Source organism: Cyprinus carpio, chromosome B1 (assembly GCF_018340385.1).
Source record: "Cyprinus carpio isolate SPL01 chromosome B1, ASM1834038v1, whole genome shotgun sequence".
NCBI classification, from domain to species: domain Eukaryota; kingdom Metazoa; phylum Chordata; class Actinopteri; order Cypriniformes; family Cyprinidae; genus Cyprinus; species Cyprinus carpio.
Window position 1 is genome coordinate 15,501,474 of NC_056597.1, and position 23,040 is coordinate 15,524,513.

General features: G+C 36.1%; 2 protein-coding genes and 1 pseudogene across 7 annotated transcripts in view; 2 read left to right on the forward strand and 1 right to left on the reverse strand.

The window, feature by feature from the left end:
* The first annotated feature begins 534 nt into the window (after positions 1-534).
* On the forward strand, positions 535-6,917 carry LOC109070840 (annotated as a pseudogene).
* Positions 6,743-11,816, forward strand: LOC109070842 (acid ceramidase-like). Its single transcript, XM_019087348.2, has 14 exons — positions 6,743-6,962; positions 7,217-7,263; positions 7,696-7,786; positions 8,035-8,121; positions 8,310-8,388; positions 8,474-8,548; positions 9,158-9,203; positions 9,307-9,451; positions 9,683-9,737; positions 9,900-9,981; positions 10,650-10,781; positions 10,877-11,000; positions 11,079-11,135; positions 11,221-11,816. Exons 1-14 carry the CDS (start codon positions 6,885-6,887, stop codon positions 11,308-11,310), a joined length of 1,188 nt encoding a protein of 395 aa, XP_018942893.1. The 5' UTR covers positions 6,743-6,884; the 3' UTR covers positions 11,311-11,816.
* A 98-nt stretch (positions 11,817-11,914) lies between these two features.
* The window catches only part of LOC109070841 (pericentriolar material 1 protein-like), a 37,952-nt gene continuing 26,826 nt past the window's right edge, over positions 11,915-23,040 (reverse strand). For 3 of the 6 annotated variants that reach the window (XM_042716705.1, XM_042716701.1, XM_042716702.1), the window contains 20 exons: positions 22,672-22,847; positions 22,370-22,529; positions 21,843-22,195; positions 21,498-21,665; positions 21,120-21,176; positions 20,335-20,507; positions 17,440-17,571; positions 17,227-17,359; positions 16,908-17,051; positions 16,182-16,285; positions 15,949-16,083; positions 15,535-15,732; positions 15,369-15,428; positions 14,952-15,078; positions 13,804-13,955; positions 13,643-13,712; positions 13,360-13,553; positions 13,151-13,243; positions 12,827-12,950; positions 11,915-12,688 (listed from right to left, as the gene is read on the reverse strand). In XM_042716705.1, the coding sequence (XP_042572639.1) occupies positions 12,663-12,688; positions 12,827-12,950; positions 13,151-13,243; positions 13,360-13,553; positions 13,643-13,712; positions 13,804-13,955; positions 14,952-15,078; positions 15,369-15,428; positions 15,535-15,732; positions 15,949-16,083; positions 16,182-16,285; positions 16,908-17,051; positions 17,227-17,359; positions 17,440-17,571; positions 20,335-20,507; positions 21,120-21,176; positions 21,498-21,665; positions 21,843-22,195; positions 22,370-22,529; positions 22,672-22,847 (2,779 nt within the window). In that variant the 3' untranslated portion in view covers positions 11,915-12,662. The remainder of the gene's footprint in view (positions 12,689-12,826; positions 12,951-13,150; positions 13,244-13,359; positions 13,554-13,642; positions 13,713-13,803; positions 13,956-14,951; positions 15,079-15,368; positions 15,429-15,534; positions 15,733-15,948; positions 16,084-16,181; positions 16,286-16,907; positions 17,052-17,226; positions 17,360-17,439; positions 17,572-20,334; positions 20,508-21,119; positions 21,177-21,497; positions 21,666-21,842; positions 22,196-22,369; positions 22,530-22,671; positions 22,848-23,040) is intronic. The other 3 variants (XM_042716703.1, XM_042716704.1, XM_042716706.1) reach the window with 3 other exon arrangements.

Consider the following 23,040-nt stretch of genomic DNA (forward strand, 5'->3'; position numbering starts at 1 on the left):
TATACTATACTACCCAGATGATCAATAAAATGTGTAGGTATTAGAACATGCAGTGCAATACATGATTTAAAGCATAACTTCCTCTTACTATACTTAAGTGTGTGAAAAAGCTTGTAAAAAGTTCAAAACAACATCAAAAAAAAAAAGAATAAAAAAAACATACCTTAATCACCTCCTACTTCCAGCGAGATTCAGAAGTGCACATCCAGTGGACACTTTACTATCCCATGAGGCCTCGACAGAAAAGCTGTGTGAATGGCAGTGAAATGATGCGGCTGTTGCCTTACGTCACATTACAATAACCACATCACAAATACATCCAGATTACATTCATACCACACACATTCATACTACATAGCATATAGTATGAAAATATATAATATTTAGCAAATATATAATGTTATACACAATTTTAATGGTTGTGATTGCCAAGTAATTGTTTTTTTTTAAAAGTAGGCCTATGCGATTTCAGACACAGCCACAATAAGCTAATCACAACTAACAATAATAAAATAATGTCTCTTTTCAAGCTACCACCACACATTTCTCTCTAAGTCTTTACTCTGGTTAACTTTTAGATTTCTCCTAGCTTGCTATGGAGTTTTTTTAATTTTTTTCCATTATAAGCACATAGTAAGCAGTGCGATTTGCAGCTGATGGGTGTCGCACTTCTCTCCAGCCGCACGTCTTCAGCGGGATCCTCTGAGCCACCGTACACATACACACTGTTGCAGGAAAACGCTCCGCAGTTGCGAATGAGAAGAGCATGTATCCCTGAAAATAAATAAATAAATAAATCAGCTGCTTTAACCCTGTTTGATCATGACAGAGTACTCACACGTAAAGTCCACCAAACTCGTCCTAAAAGGATTAAACGATAAAAAGGCTTTCTTTTTTGTATTGCGTTCCACCAAAGTTTTATCATTTCTAATTAATGTTTACAGTTAATTAACGTAAGTTACTGTTCTAATTGATGTGAGCAGCTGCGTAATGTTGTGCCAAGAGTTATGTCAATATCACGTTTTTTGACGCTAACGGTAATATTAAATTGCCTCCACCTTCCATAATGTGCTGAAAGAAGAAAAATAACAAAGACAAGAAGAGAAAACGAGATGATGATGAAGACAGGATGGATATCGTTGGTATATATTGCCACTTTGCCCAAGGAGTTATAAAAGGTATAATTCATAGATAAATAGATTTATTGACTAGCGCAATATTTGTTTTTGTAAATGATGTATGATCTGCGTAATAACTATATTGTTGTCTGTACAGCCTGTTATTCCCGACATGAAGTGTGTGTATTTCTGAATGTGTCTCATCAGGAGCATGGTGGCCCATAATCAAGTGCATTTATATAGTGGTGAGATTTAAAATGATTTGAAAATGTTGAACTAGAATCTTTATTGGAAATATAATGTTTTATTTTAAATGTCCATGTCTTAAAATGCATTTTACAAGCTCCCTTTGCAGTATTTTCAGGCAACAGGCAAATCTTTCTCTGCAATTATACTGCATTGTATTTTTTTCAGCCGTGCCATGCAGCTTTTATATTGCCGTTTAAATTGAAAAGGTCCCTCTAATAGTGCAGAACAAATAAGTCTCAAAAGTAGAGATGGCTAGGTGCTGGTGTTTTTCTTTTGCTCTCAGTGTGGGATTTAAAAACCGGAATAATGTTATGGATCGTCAGTCACTATTACCGCAGCCGTTCATGCAGAGCACAGAGCAATTTCATAGTCCAGTCACCAGAAGGGTGTTGTTTACAATAGTTTTCCTTTCCAGCCTTGTTTTCTGCTTTTCACTGACCGCTGGTTGTGAGGCTCGGCCTCTGCATCACTCTGGAAGCACCATGAAATTTGTGCACGCTCTCTAAAATCAATTTCATTTAGCAGTTGAGACCTGAAATTACTAAATGAATGACTGAAACTGCTGTTGACACCTACTTCATGACCAATGCATCTGTATGATTACCATGCCTCTCCAGAGAAAAAACCATGCACACACACACCGCTCTGTATCTTTTTGAGCATATCACTTGAATTCTTTTGCAGAATTCAGTATCTTAAAATATTCACAAGTTCATCATGTCTACAGCAGATAGAATAGAATATCAGCGTTCAGGTTTACTCTGCCTTTTGTTCAGTCATTCATGGTTGAAGAACAAACTACTGTTTAAAATACTTCAAGACTCAGCAGTATAATGAGTTATTGCCAAGTAGTTTAGTTACAAGACTTTTTTTTTGTTCTCTGTATTTGATATTATTACAGCAGAATTTTCCATCAGTTTTCCATGTTCTTATAAATGTTTTGGATGACATGGAAATCATTCAGGTATAAATGTGTGGCAGCTCTTGACTTCTTTTGTGGATTAGATTAGAAATAGCAGTCACAGATTCGTCTACTGTAATAATGCAGTTATATGCAGTAAATATAAACTACCGTGAAACATTTGGGGTCAGGTAATATTTATTTATTCTAAGAATTACATACTCTAATAAATTAATACTCTTATTCAGCAAGGATGCATTAAGGTTAATCAAAAAAAAAAACATTTAAAGACATTAACAGAAAAGACATTTGTAATGGTACAGAAGATTTCTATTTTAAATAAATGCAGTAGATTTTAATTGAATAATTATAATGAATTTAATAAAAGTTTAATTCAGCTTCAGTTACTCTTTTAATTGAAATTATCTACTAACTATAGCCTTGTTAAGCATAGGAGATGACTTTAAAAAAAAAAACTTACTGAGTTTCTTTATGGTAGTGTATAGGAGTGTGAAAATACATATGTTTTATGTTTTCAGAGGATGAAGGCCCAGATCCTCCAGAACAGTTTACTGCCATCAGACTCTCAGACTCCAGGTAAAGATCATAACCATATCCATATCCATAACTTGGTTTCTGAGCAGTGATGGGGCTCATCAGTGTTCAAAAAAAAAAAAAAAAAAAAGTGAAAACAGAAAAAAGTGACGTGACATACAGCCAAGAATGGTGACCCATACTCAGAATTCATGCTCTGCATTTAACCCATCCAAAGTGCACACAGCAGTGAACAAACACACACCGTTGAACACACACTTGGAGCAGTGGACTATGGAAGCAGATTAGTCTCAAATATAATTCACGCAAAAAACACGATTCACACATGCGTAGACAATTTCACATGCATGAAACCTAATTCACGTACACACAAAAAAAATTCACGTGCGTGAAAAAAAATATATATTCACAAAAAGCAATTCACATGCGCAAAATAAAATTATATATTCATAAAATACATTTCACAAATGCAAAACACAATTCGTAGATATACAACTGTGCACAAAAACCTTTGAATGTTCAAAATGTACGAGTGTCTGAATGTACAAATCGTCATTTACTACGAATCCACTCGGATTTGTGTGTGTGTGTTTTTGAGACTTTCCTGGCAGAGCTCTCTTCCCACGTGGGTCTGTCGTACTCTTTAGCCAATCAGATGCAGGCTTACCATTCAACCAATCATATCATAAGCCACTGAGAGTGCATTCAAGGAGCACGATTCTGTGCACCTTTTGCGCAATATGGATTAATTAGAACGGAAATTAAGCCTTTACATCAGTAATCCCATATACAGTAAAAGAAATGGACACAGCGACCCAATTGGAACTCAATTGAGACAAGTGAAGCCCATTTTTAGCGATTTGTAGCACTTCCGTTTCTGACACGCAGACTCAAACAAAGGAAGCTTCTGCCATTATTGTGACTTCATCTGAACGTGCAAAACTACTCTCCTTGAATGCACTCTCAGTGGCTTATTATATGATTGGTTGAATGGGTAAGCTCGCATCTGATTGGCTAAGGAGTACGACAGACCCACGTGGGAAGAGAGCTCTGCCAGGAAAGTCTCAAAAACACACACACACAAATCCGAGTGGATTCGTAGTAAATGACGATTTGTACATTCAGACACTCGTACATTTTAAACATTCAAAGGTTTTTGTGCACAGCTGTATATCTACGAATTGTGTTTTGCATTTGTGAAATGTATTTTATGAATATATAATTTTATTTTGCGCATGTGAATTGCTTTTTGTGAATATATATTTTTTTTTCACGCACTTTAATTTTTTTTGTGTGTACGTGAATTAGGTTTCATGCATGTGAAATTGTCTACGCATGTGTGAATCGTGTTTTTTGCGTGAATTATATTTGAGACTAATCTGCTTCCATAGTGGGCAGCCATTTATGCTGCGGCGCCCGGGGAGCAGTTGGGGGTTCGGGGCCTTGCTCAAGGCACCTCAGTCGTGGTACTGCCAGCCCGAGACTCAAACCCACAACCTTAGGGTTAGGAGTCAAACTCTCTAACCACTAGGCCACAACTTCCCCACTGATCAGTTGCAAAGTCTAGGAAAATGTAGTTAAATGTCTGTAATTGAAAGTTGCAATTGAATTGCAATATTTTATAGCTAATTAAGTTAATTTGATCATGTGACAAATTTTTCTTATCTCATCCTTTTTGTTTGTGTGTACGATAGCACTAAAGTCAGACTATGGGAAGTATTTAGGTGTAAACTCAGACAGTGTTGTGGTTGGGCGATCAGATGCCATCGGCTCCAGAGAACAGTGGGAACCAGTGTTTCAGAAAGTGAGTGAATCTGTCAGTCAGATCAATTCACCAGTCACAATGAAAATACTTCATTTTGTATAGGAAATTTGAATAACTCTGGTACACTGGTACGTTTTGAATTCAGTTTCTAACATTTCTTCTACTTTTGTTGTTACTTTTTGCAAGGCCTTGCTTCCTGCAAACAGTTGTTTCATCTTGTACAGTGAGAGTGGAGACATAGTGGCCAAAAACAAGACAGCTGGAGAGGAGGAGATGATCAAGGTGAACCTTTCTAAACTCGCAGTCCACACCAAGATGAATCGCTTAAACTTGAAAATCATTGTTCATCATTTACTTCATTTCTATGTAAAACAAATCATCTGAAGGGCAGAATGATTCACAGCTATTTTAGACATCATAATATGTAATCCTAAAGCTCACCAACATTTTGAGAAATAAAGACTTGCTGTCAAATTACAATTACAAATTACAACTATTTTCTGGAATGAAGACTATAAACATTATTTTTCATGCTTATCTGTCCTACACAGATCCGTTCATGCACAGAAAGAGAGGTGAAGAGAAAAGACGATATAGCAGATGAAGATGGGTGATGTCAAGAGCTGAGGTCAGCTATGTGTGAGTGCTTGCATTTATTACCTTCAGTAAGATAATGAAGCTGTGCCGTTTATTTAGCATTCAGCGAAGTAAATGTTTATGTGAATGTTTGCAATTTACATGCAGGAAGAAGTTCCAGAGTTTCCAGGATCGGAAGCTGAGAGTGAATGAGGAAGGCAGCAGTTTGCTGAAAAAAGCCAGAACAGATGGAAAATTCCATGAGGCACTGCTAGACAGGTATGACCTCAAACTGTGCTCATACTGAATAATAAATGACTGTAGCCTGCTTATTTAACTAATCACCCTTAGATGGATGAAAAGGTGTTAGATAATGTAGATATGCTCTATTGGATGGTGTTTGAAACATAGTGATTATGCAAATATTTCTACATTTACAGTGTAAGTGAGACCAAATTTACCAAAGTTTCTGTGAAGCTGCTTTGTAACGATGTGTATCATGAAAAGCGCCATACAAATAAACATGAATTTAATCAAATTTAATTATCATGTTTATAAGAAATCATTATTTTTTTCTTTTTTAGGAGAGCCAAAATGAAGGCTGATGAAGTGAATCCAGAAGTGTTTTTTTTTTCTTTGTCATTGATTAAATTTTACATTGGCATGGAATCACTGCCATTTTATATATATATAAACCTAGTCACTTTTCATGAGAAAAAGTTTTGTTGTTGTTTTTAGATAGCCTATAAGTTATATTGTTATTAGTTAAGTAATTTGTTAAATGACAGTCATTTCTTTAATATTGGATTGTTAATTTGATTAATTCCCCATATTAAATGGATTGTAAACACATATCTCAATTGTATAATGAATGTCATTATTGTAAGCCAGTTTACGTGGTACATAAAAAAAAAAAAAAAAAAAAAAAAAAAAGAATGAATAACTTGTGGAAACATTTGGTTATCCATAATGTTTCTGACTGAAATCATTTGGTGTTGATATGGTTTGATAAATGATTTGATATTTAAAAACACTGTTAATGTTAAGCCACATTTGAAGACATAATGGATATTTAATAATGGACTTTCATCATTGCAGTTAATAACTCTGCTGTTTGTTAGCTGAATATTGATTTTGAAATGATTATTGTAGTCTTAAGATAGTTAAATATAACGTCGTAGTTACACAGGCATGTTTTTAACTAATTTTAAAAAATGTATGAGCGCTCCAAGATTACATTTAAACAAGTTTGCATATTTTACTTAATAGCTTTTGAATATTGACAGTATTAAAACTGCTCAGTCATTGGAGAGCTCTTTAACCCTCATCTCAGCTCTACTAAACTACGTATATGCTTGTTGTTGCACTTCCCTCTACAGCCGAAAGATGGCGCAATACATTCGCCTATTTGTTTTAACAGTGGATTTTACCGATCCTGTTGGTATCGATAGAGATAAAACGGCGTTGTTATTCTGCGATTATTATTTCTCCTTAAAAGGCTTTATTTTTTAAATAGATGATGTAGGACCGATTTATGCTACAGCAGTTATTCAAATAAAACAGGGACAAACCCAAAGAGCGTGTGAAGTCATCTTTTATTTTGTAACTCATTGTTTAGGTGACTCCCCCAGTGTCTCGAACCGTCACGAGGATCATCGGCACTTCCGCGTCCACACCATAGACTGTACACTCTACTGAGGAGCACCGCACTCGTCTCATCATGATCACCAAATTATACTTCTGCTGTTTTATTCTCTCTTTTATGTTTATGTGTTCGTCTTCGCAATATGTACCACCGGTAAGTGAAGACAAACTAAAGTTGTCATTGATATTTATGAAAACAAATGTTTGATTCCGGCAATCCTCATATCGACTCATATCGTATAACGTTATATAACTTAGAATAATAGCAGGGCTGCAATATTTTGTTTATACGCTATTACTGTGTTTTGTTACCTTAATTAGCAGTGCTGTTAGCACAGAGAAAATTTGCGAAGTAAACACCACAGCTCCAGTTTACTGTAAATATGTGATAAATGACTCATATTTCAGTACACAGAAGAGTGCAGAAGTGGCATGTATCCTCCAAACGGCCCAACGTGAGTATGACAACTGAAATAATTAATTATACAACCTGTAAAAACTGCTGTCAGAGACCGATATTGAAATCAGTGTTATATACAACAGGTGTATATGGAAATCCAACGGTAACACAGATATATACAATTCATTTTAAACATTTCCAAAAGTTTTTAATTTGAGAGCTATTGTCTTTGATGTTAATAAGAACAAAAATGTATACTTTAGTTTTAAAGAAGTGAAACAGAGTCACGTGTTTTGTAACAACGGGGTTGATATGTATCCTTGTTATGCAAACACAAAATATGAAACATCAATATTTATCAACATTTATATTACTACTTAAATGCTGATTTTCTCTTAATATGAACGATTTAAAATGTAATTACGAGTTTGTAATTCAAATTGAAGAGAGAGAATAAGAAAATCAGTATAATCTCTGTATCTTTTAGATTTAAAGGCGATGTGTCCTGGTATACTGTTAATCTGGATTTACCACCAAGCAAAAGATGGACAGATATCATTACAGACAAAAAGAATGAAGTGAGTTCCTACGTCACTGTTTCAGTGCTCTATCTATGACAGCAAAACGTACAGTTTTTGTCATCAAAACATGATTATTAGTTGCCTTGTTAGATTTTAGATCTTATCTCTTTTAATTGATGTGTTTTGAACTTTGTGGTGAACCATAATTGAACTGAAAACCTTCAAGTCTACAAACCTAAAACCAGATGATTTGAGAAGGGCTGATGTGTTCCCATTGCTCAAGAGCTCATGTGCTTTGCCTTTAGATGGTGAGCATGATTCAGGCTATCAGAGATCTGGCAGATGCATTTGTTCCCAGTGGAAAGCTTATTGATCTAGTAGACAAGGACTTGGTGAGTTATTAAGGAATCTCGTCTGTCTAACCTATCACGTTGTATGATGTTTAATCATGATTGACTTAAGTAAACAATAATCTTAAACCTCATACAATCAGACGTATACAGTAGCTGTCACAGATCATCGACTACAAGAATAATTTGAGATGTAATAACAGTGTTTGCTATAATGTGTTTGTCCCCAGTCCTTGATGGTGGATACCCTGCCTTACCCGTTCAATGAGGAGATCAGAGGAATAGCATCAGTGTCTGGTGTTCCTTTGGGTATGAAAGGCATCAAAACCATACTATTGTGCCTAACACTGTTAAATAAAATCTATAATTAAATCAAACAATTACTTGTTCTCAGGTGAGGTGGTGCTCTTCAACATATTTTATGAGGTGTTCACGGTATGCACTTCTCTGGTTGCAGAGGATGTCAATGGTGAGTATATCATCTATAGATAACATTATTTTCTTCTTTTTTTAAATAATATTTAATAATTTGAATCTGTGTTATAAAATATTAAATACACGTTATATGACATACAGTACCAGTCAAAAGTTTGGAGTCAGTAAGATTTTTTATTTATTTATTTTTTTATAGAAATTAGTACTTTTATTTAGTAAGGATGCATTAAATTGATCAATAGTGACAGTAAAAACTTTTATAATGCAAATATATATATAAGCTGTTCTTTTGAACTTTCTATTAATTAAAGAATATTTAAAAAAAATGAATCACTGTTTTGAAAAAAAAAAGAAGAAGAAGAAATGCTGCTTGAACACCAAATCAGCATATTCGAATTCTTTCTAAAGGATCATGTGACACTGAAGATTGGAGTAACGACTGCTGAAAATTCAGCTTCGCCATCACAGGAACATAACATAAATTATATTTGAAAATATATTGAAACTGAAAACAGTTGTTTTGAACTGTAATAATAATTATAATATATTGAAAGAGAAAACTGAGCACAAGAGTCTTTAAAATTCTTACCAACTCTAAGCTTTTGAATGGTAGTTAAAAAAAAAAGGGTTGTTTTTATTATAGGCAATCTCATCCATGCAAGGAACCTGGACTTTGGACTTTTCATGGGGTGAGTTTAGTGCATTGTTGTTAACCTACTTCCTCAGTTATTAAGAATGTTTTGAATGAAACATGAAGATGTCATATTGTTCTGTGGTCTCTTCTGCTTACAGCTGGGATTTAAAGAACAGATCATGGATCATCACAGAGAAGCTGAAGCCACTGGTTGTCAACATTGACTTCAGACGTAACAACCAGACCGTCTTTAAATCCACTAATTTTGCAGGATACGTGGGCATGCTGACCGGTATTCATCCGGTAAGAAGAGAGCTCACATCAGTATGAGCGACCTGAGTTTATTAGATTTGAATGCAGAATGAATTATAAAACATGGTGACAAGATTCAGAATGCCCTTTTGTCTCTCACATTGTTTTTAGTTTGACTTCTGCAATTTAACAGGAAAGAGAATTGTGAAAGCATGGATTGTTGGTCAGTAATCACATTGCTTCTGTTTGTCACTGTGTTTTTGTCTTTTGTTTTCTTTGTAGCACTCCTTCACCCTCACTATGAATGAACGATTCAGTCTGGATGGAGGCTACATCGGTAAGCCTTGTCCTGATATTTGCTGAGTCATATGAGTAATTGTCAAAAATATGTTGAAGCTTTATTTCTTGAGGATTTGCAGGTTTTTATTTTCTTTATATACAAATACTTCTTTCATTTGGTTAGATCTTTTTTGTTAGAATGTTTTATTGTGAATTCTAGGGATTCTGGAGTGGATCTTGGGGAAGAGAGATGGCATGTGGATGAGTTTTCTGACTCGTTCTGTGCTGGAGAATGCTACAAGGTTGGCTATAGATAAATATATTAATATATATTTTTGCATTATAGTGCGTTATAAATGTATTTTAATGAATTATAATACACAATCTAATGCATTATGCTTTCATAAGTAATTCTAATCAAATATATGTCTTATAATACTGTACTTTGAGTGTAAAGAGTGTAAGGCATTACTCTGCATTTACAGTCACTTTATAGTTTAATATAAGCATCAGGTAAAGTGTTACCTATATACTACCAGTCAAACATTTGGAATAATTATGATTTTTAAAAAATATTTAAAAAAAAAACATCACTTCTGCTCAGCATGGTTGTGTTTATTTGATTAAAAAAATACAGGAAAAACACTAATATTGTGAAATATTGTATTACAGGTTCCACAAAAATATTAATAGTAAGGGTAGGATTTAGGGATCTTAACTCTGCAGAATAAGGAATGAATATGTGCTTTTTAAGTACCAATAAACAGTCAGTTTGCTAGTAATATTCATGCTTGATGATAGTGGAAATTGGTCCTTAAAGTAAAGTGTTGTCAAAATCTTTATTTTGACAGGCAGTATATATTAAGCAATTTTTTTTTTTAAACATTAAATATTGAAATATAAAACAAAAGAATCGGATGTTTCTTGGATTCATAAAGATGATGATTATTTGGATATCGTCGTCTTTTAGCTATGAAAGTGCCAAGGCTCTGTTGTCTGACACTAAGCTGCTGGCTCCAGCGTACTTCATCCTCGGAGGAAACCAGCCGGGTCAAGCCTGCATTATCACCAGATCCAGAACACACAGCATCAATCCACTGCAGTGAGTGAGCATAGCTTTTCTTTACACGGATGGTTAAAAGAATGTGCGTGTTTGAGATTGTCAGTATTACAGTTCACACGTTCTATGTATTTTAGGCTGGATGTGAAGAATGGTAGGTGGTATGTGTTGGAGACTAACTATGACCACTGGAAAGAGCCTCTGTTTCTGGATGACCGCAGAACTCCTGCTATGAAATGCATGAATCAGACCACACAGGCTGTGAGTTTTGACACTGCAAACATAGACCTAAACTGTTATTAAAAATTTAATAACTAGAAATGTTTTTAATCCTTTCAGGATATCTCCATAAAGACAGTCTATGATGTCCTGTCCACCAAGCCAGTGTTAAATAAAGTAGGACCATCATCTTTTACTGTTAGTGTTTTACATTTCATTTTATGGCTTGTTTATTAACACTTCCTTTTATTGTACTGTACAGTTGACCACATACACTACTCTTATGGAGGTGTCTAAGGGAACACTGGAGTCTTACATCCGTGACTGTCCTAACCCCTGCATGCCGTGGTGAGGGACAGGCTGCATTACTGGGACAGACTTCTGTGCATTTAGGCAAAGACGAATCTAATTCATATTTTAGCTTAATTAAAAAATCAGTAGCTAAAAGGTATATTATGTCTGCTTTTGTGGGCATCATTGGGTTTAATCAAGCTTAACCTGCAAACAGGTACAGAAGGGCAGCCTACTTCACACTTGTCTAAAGATGCATGTTATGGAAACAAAAAATAATTGCACAGAGTTGTATTGACATTTTACAATTTCTTTCAAATTTTTGTGAATGTGATTGACATTTTTTTATATATATATTTTTGTAACTACATATTAACGTACAGAAATATGCACAGTGGAACAACTTGATAATCAACACTACTGGTGCCTCATAACTTTATTTAACCTCAACAGCGCTGTTAACTAACAAATGCATGAGGGAAAAATTATCAACTGAAAGAAATGAATGTACATAAAGCAATAAACAAATTTGCACAAATAACATCAATAAATCATGGAGATACGATACTTGTGGAAATAATGCACTGAGTCAGTCAACATTTTGCAAAAACACTTGCCAAAGTAGATTTTGTGCAAATGGGATAAAGAGAGCAATCACTGCAGGAAGCGGTAAAAATCAATGTTTTATTTTAATAATCTAAACATTGGGGAATTACATAAGATGAAATGGGTGAGAACCCAAGCATTGGCCAACATGCCTTAAAAAGGTAAAAATAAAAGCAAGAGAAAACATTTAAAAGAGTGCAATAAGACAGGACAGGACAGTGTACCAGTGCTAAAATGCGATTCTGCTCTATCCATTACACATTTCATTATGTATTCTGGGTCGAGTGAAATACATTTAAATAGGGATTTAGTTTTTTTCCAAACGTGCTCAAGTTTTGTCCTGAATCAGAAAAAAACAACATCTATTGTCCTTTATGTATTGCATTGGCAAATAATCATAGTGTTCTGGGAAGGAATCCTAGAAAGAAATGTAAATGCAAAAAAACAAAAGCCAAACCATGCCAAACATAGGAACACAAAAATGATTTGCATCTCTTAAACCGAAGCATTTGAAGGAGCTTTTACTGAGAGTTCTGGCTGAACAAAGAAACACAGAAAAAGTACTTGAAGGCTTAAAGACAGAGCCCCTTCAAAACATCTCTCCTACATTCTTCATAAAACAATCCAAATAAAACTATTACAAGTGTAGAGAGACTTCTTTAACGTCTCTTGAACTGTAAGATCACACATGCTAACCGGCTAATTCACCAAGACTTAGCTTAGCTGTTGTTTCCAAGGAATCTTAAGGTATTAAGCTTATTATACAGTAATGTTGCATGAATGATAAGACGGATCAAAATACCATTCTCATGCACTCTGAGCTCCAATGGTTTCTGGGGGAAAAAAAAGTTTTACATTATGAATAAAACATTTCTTCATCCATCACAGGGATATCTGCTGATAAGCAAATCATAGTAATTCATAGTAATCAATATCCAATGCATAAAGCTTGAGTGACATTTAATATTTACCAGGCTCTTTGAGTGCTTGAGCATTTCCCACCAATCCTGTAATCTCTTCTTTATTTCCATTCAGGATTTCAGCTGTTAAGTTATTATTCTGCTGCTCTTCTGAGATCCTCTTACAAAGCTCTTCCTGTAAAGAAAATGGGTAAAAACAGCACTCTTTGGAGATGTCTTATACACTTTAGAAAATACGGACATGTAAAACACGGCTATTACAGTGCAGGTGACTGATATTCAACAAAAAAATAGGTAAACTGTTTCATGAATTTTTACTGTCAACTTGACTATCGTGCCCCATCCCTATTAGAGAGCGATCACTCAAGCACTTACCTCACAAAGAAGAGACATTTGAAGAGGAAGATCCTCAACCTTTACAAAATCTTCCTCATCTGATCTCTGGCTGGTATTTCCAGATCCAGCCTCCTTTGTTATAAAAAGTCAAACAAAAAAAAGGAATATAATACATGTTTTAAAAATATGCTTTAAAAACAATCTAAATGAACAAATAAAAGATGTTTGCTGAGAAGAATGGGACACACATCAGTGTTGATCATGACTGGAGACTCTGTGTCAGGACTGGCTGTATCTGAGCTCTGTGGAGTTTCCTGGACTGGAGAAACAGTGCAGTCCTCTTCCTCCTCCCGTCTTTCATCTCCCGAACCAGTCTTTGCCTCCTCTCTGCCCTCCTCTGGAGGCTGAAACATGTCTTTGGACTCAGATTGAATGTTATTCACTGTTTGAAAAAGGTAGACAAAATTCAGTGAGTGGAGTGTAAATACCCCAATAAATGTTACTGGTATAAGAAGAAAGACAAAGGCATACGTTGGCCGCCTTCTGAGTTTTCTAAGTCTGATTTGGTTTCCTGGGGGGCTTCGTTTCGTAAGGCAGAGCCCTGAAACAACACAACAGGTCATTATCAGTGTGTTTGTCATTTGTCTGAGCCGCATCAGATTATTGGCTCTCTCGTGTAAATGCCAACACACCTGGCTGTGTTCACTAGTGTTGTCCATGCTGGCTTGTAATGATGTTTGCACCTCAACAGGTCCAGCCTCAAACTCCTCCATCTCCTCCACTTCGTTCTCATCTTCTCCACTGCCGTAGTTGCATAGAGCCTGTGTCTCTGCTTTAGACAGGCCTAAAGAAAAAAAGACAATAGGGGTTATGCGCAACAGACTTCCGTATTCTGTTTATCTGGTCTCGCTGATTCTGGTTCAAGTGTTCTGCATATGCTTCGTTAAATATGAAGCAGTTTTACTCAAGATGCCTTTAAAGTAGATACCAACGATTATCCTGACCAATGTCATCACATGTGGAATGATATCTAAAAGTTTTTTTATTTTTATTCTTTTTGCTAACATTTATGTAAAAAAAAATTGTATAAATCATCAACAATAAAAACAGCTAGCTAGTTTAAATGATTATCTTCAAAGTCCATAGATATCACTATTATTTATTACGGCTGTTAGCACGTTTTCCGACAAATGAGACCTGTTTTGTGGGTTTGGTTAGGTGACGTTCGACATATACCCTATACACACAACACACAAGTCAAACAGATTCTTATCAAATTCAAATATATTACAGAAAAGTCTCAACCGGTAGGCGATAAAACGGACAACCACCAGCAAACACTTTAGGTACTGTAGAAAAGTAAGCATACAATGTACCCTAGATGGCATTTCCATGATGCCAATTTAAAGCAAGAACATTATGTAATCACTTAAAATATTAACATTATAGTATAGTATAAAATTTTTACATTACAGTTCAAAACTCAGGGGTCTGTGCTTTTTTTTTTCTGGAAAAATTAATTTGGCAAGGAAACAAAACTTATCAAAAGTCATACGATTTTCTAAACGATTATGTGACTGAAAACGAGAAATGGCTGCTGAAAAATTCAGCTTGGCCGCAAAATGAATAAATTCCATTTTACATTGTATTAAAATAGGAAACTAGAAATGTATTTTAAATTGTAATTATATTTCACAATATTGCTCTTTTTAGTATATTTTTGATCAAATAAACAGCCATGGTGAGCACAAGTGACCCACTTTTGTTTTTCACGTTACTGTATTTTTTTTTGTTCCAAAGGCAAGCTAATTTTTGCTGTTTCTGTTTCAGATAAACTTACTTATAGAAAGAGGCAGCCCTTCTCCCTCCTCATCTTCCACCTCAGATGCTTCACTGCTCTGTGCATCTTTCTCCTTGTCCTCTTCCCTCTCATGAAGTGTCCCACCCTGCTCAGTCTCATCCTGATCCTAAGGATAAAAAAAAAAAAAGTATACAAGTCAACGTATAACATACAAAAAAAAAAAAAAAAAAAAAAATTCATAACCAACAATAGTTGAACAACAGCTGCTGTTTGTTGTTGTGTGAAATCAGCAAGGACAACCAATAGGTGTTTTCCTCAATCTTTCTCGTCACTTCATACTGATACTGCAAGCTAACATTTAAATCTGTTCTGCTGTGGGGCTTTAGATTAAGAAGGAGTGTAGATGCTTAGTGTTTTAACATGAATGTCGTAAGTGTATCAACAATTATAACTTACTCTGTCTTCATCAAAATATGATGGGGAGAATGTCTTTTCTCTCTCTAGAGTTTTCACCTCCTAAAAAAAAAAAAAAAAAAAAAAAAACACACACACATCATTCTACTTACTCAAACACAGAAGCATTGTTACAGCCATGTGATGATGATTAATCACTCAAGCCTACCTCGGTGTGAGGTGAGTGTTTTGGAGATGTGCGGTCAGAGCACCTCTTGGTTTTGTGTTTGATTTTGGAGGTGTTCTGATCTAAATCCTGCATCAGTCTGAAGAAGGCAAGCTCATTAAAGAGGATCTCAGAGATTTCTACTAGCAGGTCCTCACCGCAGTCTTGCAGCGTCCGCCCAACAAACTTACTCAAAGAGTCCTGTGCACAAAACCAAGATCTTGGTCATTATACACTTCAAGCATTTCTAATGAAATGCAGGCTGTGATCCAGCTAGTAGTGACTACCTACATAGACAACATTTTAGGGCATCACGTTTAAATATTCAAACACGCTCAAAAAAATAAAAACTTTAAAATTTACTTTAACACCCAGGACAAATAAATTAAAACTTTACAACTTTACTTTACTGCTTACCTGCAGGATGCCGCCCAGCTGTCGGTGGAAGAACTGAACAAACTCTTTGCTTTCGTCATTTTGCCGAGTGAGTTTGAGCACCATGCGTCGCACAGATGTGAGCAGCTGGTGTGAACACACCTCCCCAACATGCTCCTGACAGAAAGACATCAAGCAAATCAGCGGGTCTATGAACTGCAGCTTTGATGGTTCATTTATCTGTAAATTTTAAAAGAAAAGTAGAGCAAGCTCACCTTTAGGAAAGGAATAACTTCTGTCATGATAGCTTTGATCTGTCTGTCAAGCTGTTGTGTGTCAATCTGAGGACAATGCGCATCTGTAGATGAATGTCCTGCACCTAAAATCAGACAGACATTGACACACATACACAGAAAATGCATTATAATACAGTTAGGTCTACTTAAAGGAGTATAAAACCCAAGCATTCATTATATGTACATTTAAAGCAAGCAGAGCTTTAGCCAGTGCAAATTACAAGCATTTAATCCCCATAATCATTAATAGCAAACTCTCAGACTAAAGAAATATTCCAGGTTATTTTTAACCTAATGAATGGGAAAATTTATTATCAAATTATCCTTCTCATGTGGGACTTGTTTTCTAGGTAGAAGAATGTATTAAACCACACTGAAGGACACGTCAAAGTTGCAGCGTTTGAATATCAAGAGACTGCCACAAGTGTGATACACAGCCACTAGATTGTAAAAAGCCTGGATTATTCCTTCTAGACAGAGAATCACTGGCCATGATTAGAAGTCACAGTCCATCATAAGCACATGCAACGCAATACGTTTCTGATCAGACATTTGCCAGCTGTTTGGTTTCTATGCTCGAAAATCACAGTGTATTGATTGTGTATGGAAACTTGTTGCATTGTATCTGGTAGGGACACACAGTTAGAAGCACTTGCAACAGAATGTTGGGTCTAATCTGCAGCGCGGGAGTGTTCACAGCAGTACCTTTAGTGAGTGCTGAGGTGGCAGTAGGAGCAGCAGCACCAGGGCTGTGCTCAGGGTTATCTGTGTTACACTCAGCCCTCAGCTTCATGCGCTCATACTTCCTCATCCTGGCCAATGCCTTATCTAAATGAATTACTGTGTTACCTGGAGGAGCAGAAAGGAAATCAATGGATAGAGAGAGAGACAGAGAAACATAAAAGTATTCAGGAGGTGTACAACAGGATTCAGACCAGCCCCAGCCCAGCAAAGCAAGCATGATTGTGGTAAGCAACCCATCTAATGTGTTTTTGGCACGATGCACACAGCTCTGACGTCTTACCCAGGTCATCACTAGCAAAGGGTTCAAGGTTGGAAGAGGTGGACAGCAGGCTCTCATTGTCCATCGAGTCTCTATCTGCTACCCTCTTCAATACAGAGTTGGATTTAACTGTTACAATCTTCTCAGATGTATCCTGGAATCATTAGCCAACATAAGCTTGTGTAATAATTAAAGAGAGAGAGAAAAAAACAGATGAGTGAGCATGTGTCTCACATTGTCGCTGGTAGCCAAGCTCTCACTAGGTGTGAGCTCTGACTGGGAGCCTGTGGCCCATGCAGTCGGACCCAAAGAAGATGCCTGCTCGTCTGCCACGCTCTTCTCTGTCAGGTGCCTCGTTACAATTTCCTGGTGGTCAGAGCCAACAATGAAATATGGTTATTACTTTAAAAACAGACACAGTCATCACAAAAGAAAGCCACACAACTACGAAAAGAGATCTACTGATATAGTGAAAATAGCCCTTTGGTATTAAAGCCAGAGTCTGTGAAGAAGAATTAATGGTTTTACCAAGTATAGGTTAATTAACATTTCTGATTTATTCTATAACTACTGACATTTCTCCAAAAATTCCAAATAAACATTCTTATTTAGAACATTTATTTGCAGAAAATGCGCAGCTTTCATGCGTCTTGGCATGTTCTCCACCAGTCCTTCACACTGCTGTTGGGGACAATATGCCACTCCTAGCGCAAAAATAAAAGCAGCCCAGATTTGTTTGATGGCTTGTGGCCATCCATCTTCCTCTTGATCACATTTCAGAAGTTTTCAATGGGGTTCAGGTCTGGAGATTGGCTGGTCATGACAGGGTTTTGATCTAGTGGACCACCATCCACACCTTGATTGACCGAGCTGTGGGGCATGGAGCACTGTCCTGCTGGAAAACCCGATCCTCAGAGTTGGGCAACATTATCAGAAGGAAGCAAGTTTTCTTCCAAAACAACCTTGTACGTGGCTTGATTCATGCGCCCTTTACAAAGACGAATGTTCCTGATTCCAGCTTTGCTGAAGCACCCCCAGATCATCACCGATCCTCCAAAAAATGCTGAGTGACATTTGAATGAGTCATCCTGGTCGGTCAGTGGAGAGATGTTTTCACCCTCTGCCGGTCAGTAGTTTTGTTGTTCCCAGTGTCTGCAGCTTGACCTTGTTCTCATGAACCACTGTCACTGAAATTTTAAGGATGGAACTCACTGTATCCCTCTGCCACTAAAGCCAGAATTGAACCCTTCTTTTTGTTGCTCAATTTTTTTTTTCTTCTATCATCAACATAAAATAAACCATCAAAAAAAAAATAATCTGAACACGCCTCTTTAAATAGTTCCGTGGTGCTCGGTGCTGTATTTTAAAACACAATTGCAATGTTTTCAAGTGACATTATAGCATTTAAAATAAAATTATCCCAAACATAACTGTGGCTTATGTGGCTGTGCTGCTCATTCAGTGAACCACTTCCATCGGTGCTGCTGCAGCAAAACACACTGTTGCTCACATGAAAAGTTTTATGTGAGTATTATGACCAGTACTCAGTTTGATCCTGCTGGATCCTGTTCTGTTCCGGTGGGCCTATTACGTACTGTCAACTTAATTTAAAGGTTGGCAATGTCAAAATTCAACATATACAGGTGCATCTCAATAAATCAGAATGTCGTGGAAAAATTCATTTATTTCAGTAATTCAACTCAAATTGTGAAACTCGTGTAATAAATAAGTTCAGTGCACACAGACCGAATACTTCAAAATACCAATTTCTTTTAATTGTGATGATTTTGGCTCACATTTAACAAATTCGCACGGGACTAATATTATCACAGGACCTCTGTGTTTGGTGAAAAATGGTAGGACATTTGCGGGGGAATTTTTACTTTACAAATTACAGACATGGACGATTCGCACGGGATTAAGATCACAGACAACCTCCGCAATTATTACAAATTATTACAGGTAATACTAATCCCATGCGAATAGGGCTTTAGTTGTGGCATCGCCGTTTAGTGACATAATTGAATGCACTGGGGAACCGTATCGGTCACAGCGCCTTTTAATTGCTGTTTTGAATCCAGCAATTATTTATTTACAAATTATAAGCTCTGATTATGACAAGTGTCATATAAAAGCTTTGTTTATTAGAAGAATAATTGGTTAGCTGGAAAATGTTACATCGCGACCATGCTTTTTTTTCCAGTTTATGCAGCTTTGTTCTGGTTTGCCAGTTGGTCACGAATTTCCACAAATTCTTGATATTTAGGCTTGTTTCTTTTCCTAAATCCTCACCATCTAACCCTCTAATTTCCCAAGTTTATTTTATTGTCATTCACTTTTAATCACTATTTTCACATCTCTTACTGTGGTAAACATGGGGGACAGGAAGTTATTATTTGATTCAAATTATGTCTTTTAAGATACTACAAGCAATGTTTTTGGTATCCAGCTGGTCCTACTATACTTTTCCTCATTAAATAAGATTTGGTTGAGGTGATCACCTAATCAGTACTTAATGAAGCAGAATGAGGTGCCTGTGTCAGAATTCATCAGACACTGGAATGGAATAGCTGCCATACATGTAGAGTTGCTGATTTGGAGTGGTCTCTAAATTTTTTCTAGAGCTGTGTATGTATGTATGTATGTATGTATATATACACACACGCACATACATATATATATACATATATATACATATATATATATATATATATACATACATATATACATATATATATACACACACGTATACAACAGGTCTAAAGAGCTCCCGTTATAAATCAACAAAGCTGTATATATATATATATATATATATATATATATATATATATATATATATATATATATATATATATATATATATATATATATATATATATATATATATATATATATATATATATATATATATATATATATATATACACACACACACACACACACATACACATATAAACATCCCATGTCACCTGCACATTTGTTTAGTACATATGGCTAATCTGGTCATTCTTTCAACATTCTCAGGTCTGAGGAACTCATTTTTCATTTAAATCCATTTTGCAGATAGTCTTCATGTGAGCCTGTAGTGTCTGTAGAAGTGTGTATAAGCTTGATTTTTGTGTACAGTACCTGCAGTGAGTAGAGGGCCCTCTGGCGAAGGTAGTCTGTATTAAGCAGCTGAAGCTCATGGAAAAGTTCGATGAGGAAGTGAGGGCGAGACTCATTCTGAGAGATCAGCGTTGCTACCTCAGAGTAGATAGTCTCTCTCAGGGCCTCAAACAGAGAGAAATCACTGCTCACATCTAGAGAAAAGAAATACACACAGACCGAACAAAATGAAAGACGAACACAGACAATCTGCTGTCAACAGTAGATCAAACAACTGCTGTATATGCAAACTAATTATACAAAAAACTAAACATGTATGCAAACATGTTTTACATAACTTCAAGTACATAATTAGCAAGACCTCACTTCTTCACACAATGTTCAAAAACACTATGTTCACTTAACATTCAAGAAAATTTAAGAGATGTTTTTACTCAACACCATGCTCAGATTCACAGTTATGTGTCTTCAACTCAAAAGCAAAGGAATAAAACATCCATAACAAAAAATAATGGTGTTAATGGTGTTATGAATAACACAGCAGATTACTCTCATTTTTTCCCAATGTTTTGAAATAATGATACTGGACTATAGAAATTAACTTTATACAACTCAGTTTCTAAATGTATATCTACGTGAGAGATTCTGTGCCATGAAAATTAAAACGCCTGCCTCACACTTAGTACTTCCTATGCATGTTGATGCAGTTCAGAAAAGGAGAGGAGAAATGACACAAAGGAAACATGCAGATAAAAAAATGTTAACAAGTAGTTAGCAGGTCAAACAGCTGATGAACTTGGAGTTACCTGGGACTTCAGTGCATGCAATTCTGTTAGAGAGAAAAGGTGTTCTCCAAGCATATGCTGTGAAGAAACCAAGCACAAAACCCAAAATAAAATGTGAACAAAAACAGGAATTAAAATGAAATTAGTGAGCAACACTATAAAACAATATAAGATGACATAAGATGTTCAAATGATATGGACATATGATGTTCAAATTAAATAAGAATGGAGAAAAGTCAGTTTTCTTGCTATACTGTTGTGGCAGATGCTTTTCTGGTTGAAGAATATACAGTAGCCTAGTGTACACTGTTTTCATTATTCCACATGATATGTATAGTTCTACTTGATATGTTTAGTTTATCCAATGATATCTGTAACAGAATCTATGAAAAGGCATACCAGATGAAAGGTCATTTGGCTTGCTGTTCTTGGTCTTGCTGTCCAATTTCTCCTGCGTGAGTTTGTCTAGCAGGCCCTGGTTGAGATCTTTGTATCTGACCTGAGAGGAGCGCTCCCTGTCCTGATCAAAGTGAGAGTCACTCGAAGCACTGTCACTGTCCACAGATGCTGAAAGTGAGAAGAACAAAACTGAACTCCATTTGACAGAACTTAAACGAAGTTTAAATTTTGCCTAATTAAAAAAAAAAAAAAAAAAAAATCCATATACTCAATTAACTGACTGAGATAAACTTTGCTTTTTAATGGGCTGTTAAGTTTGTAGTATGTCAATTTTAACATACACACCTGTGTTCTTTTGTCCCCTGCCTCTCCTGCGGCGGCTCTTTGTGTTGGGGGTCTTGTCTCTTGAAGCCAGGCTGGCCTGTGCTGCAGCCTTACGTCCTGCTCTGAAAGTCTTGGTGACAGTGGTTGGATCTGCCCTGTCTGGAAGGCTGCTTACAGACTCCTGGGAGTCAGGTATGTAAGAAAGATCCCGGGAAGTGGAAGGGTGAGGGACAGGAGAGGAGGAAGGGGAGTTCTGCTCTATTTGACTTTGATGGTCAGAGGTGAGGGTGGTTCTCTGACCAGAGCGATTCAGAGAGGAGTTTAACCAGCTAGAATTGTTAGCATCGGGCACATTGTCAGGTTGAGACGGAAACCTGTAAAGGGAGGAAAATTAACAAGATTAGGCAAAGTTTTTCTTCCTTTTTGTAGTTTTTTTACTTCCTTTTTGTAGCAACACAAAGTAGGTCATTCTTGCATTTTCGCCTGACTGCAATTAATATAATTATGATTATATCACTTTAATCCAAAATACAGAAACACATTTGTACCGTTTCTCTGCATTATTCAATGGAGATCTCTGTAGTGAAGGGGGGAAACTCATGTATTCCGTTTTAAGGGATATGTTTGGATCATGCTGTTGATCTGAACTGGCCTGGTTCTGCTGAAAATCTCCTACTGAAGAGGGAAATACAGGACTGTAATTAAAGCCTAAAGCCAGAAAAAAAGAGAGAATGAAAGAAAAAAAGTTTAGAAGTTAAACATTTATGTATTATTATTAATATTATATAATTATGTAATTTTCATTTAATTAATTAAATTCCCTAATTATACAAACAGATAACAGACATACCAGTTGGGAAACTGGAGAAGCTTGGGAGTCCAGGCATATTGAGTGTATTCACAGGAGGATAGTTTACGAACAGAGAAGATGATGCAGAATCATGCCCAAAATTTTGATGTTGCTGTTGTCCTGACAATGACTGACTCTGCTGCTGCTGTAACAGATCATTCAGAACCTGTTTCAACCTACCAGAGGGGAAAAAAATGTTTAAAAGTTATAACAAATGAAACCAAAGCTTGCTCTACGTTTAGACCTACAATACCACTAAAAAGTTTGGGGTCAGTATTTTTTTTTTTTTCTTGAAAGAAATACCCCCTCAAAAGACAATGACATTTACAATTCTATTTCAAATAAAGGATGTTCTTTATAATAAAGTTT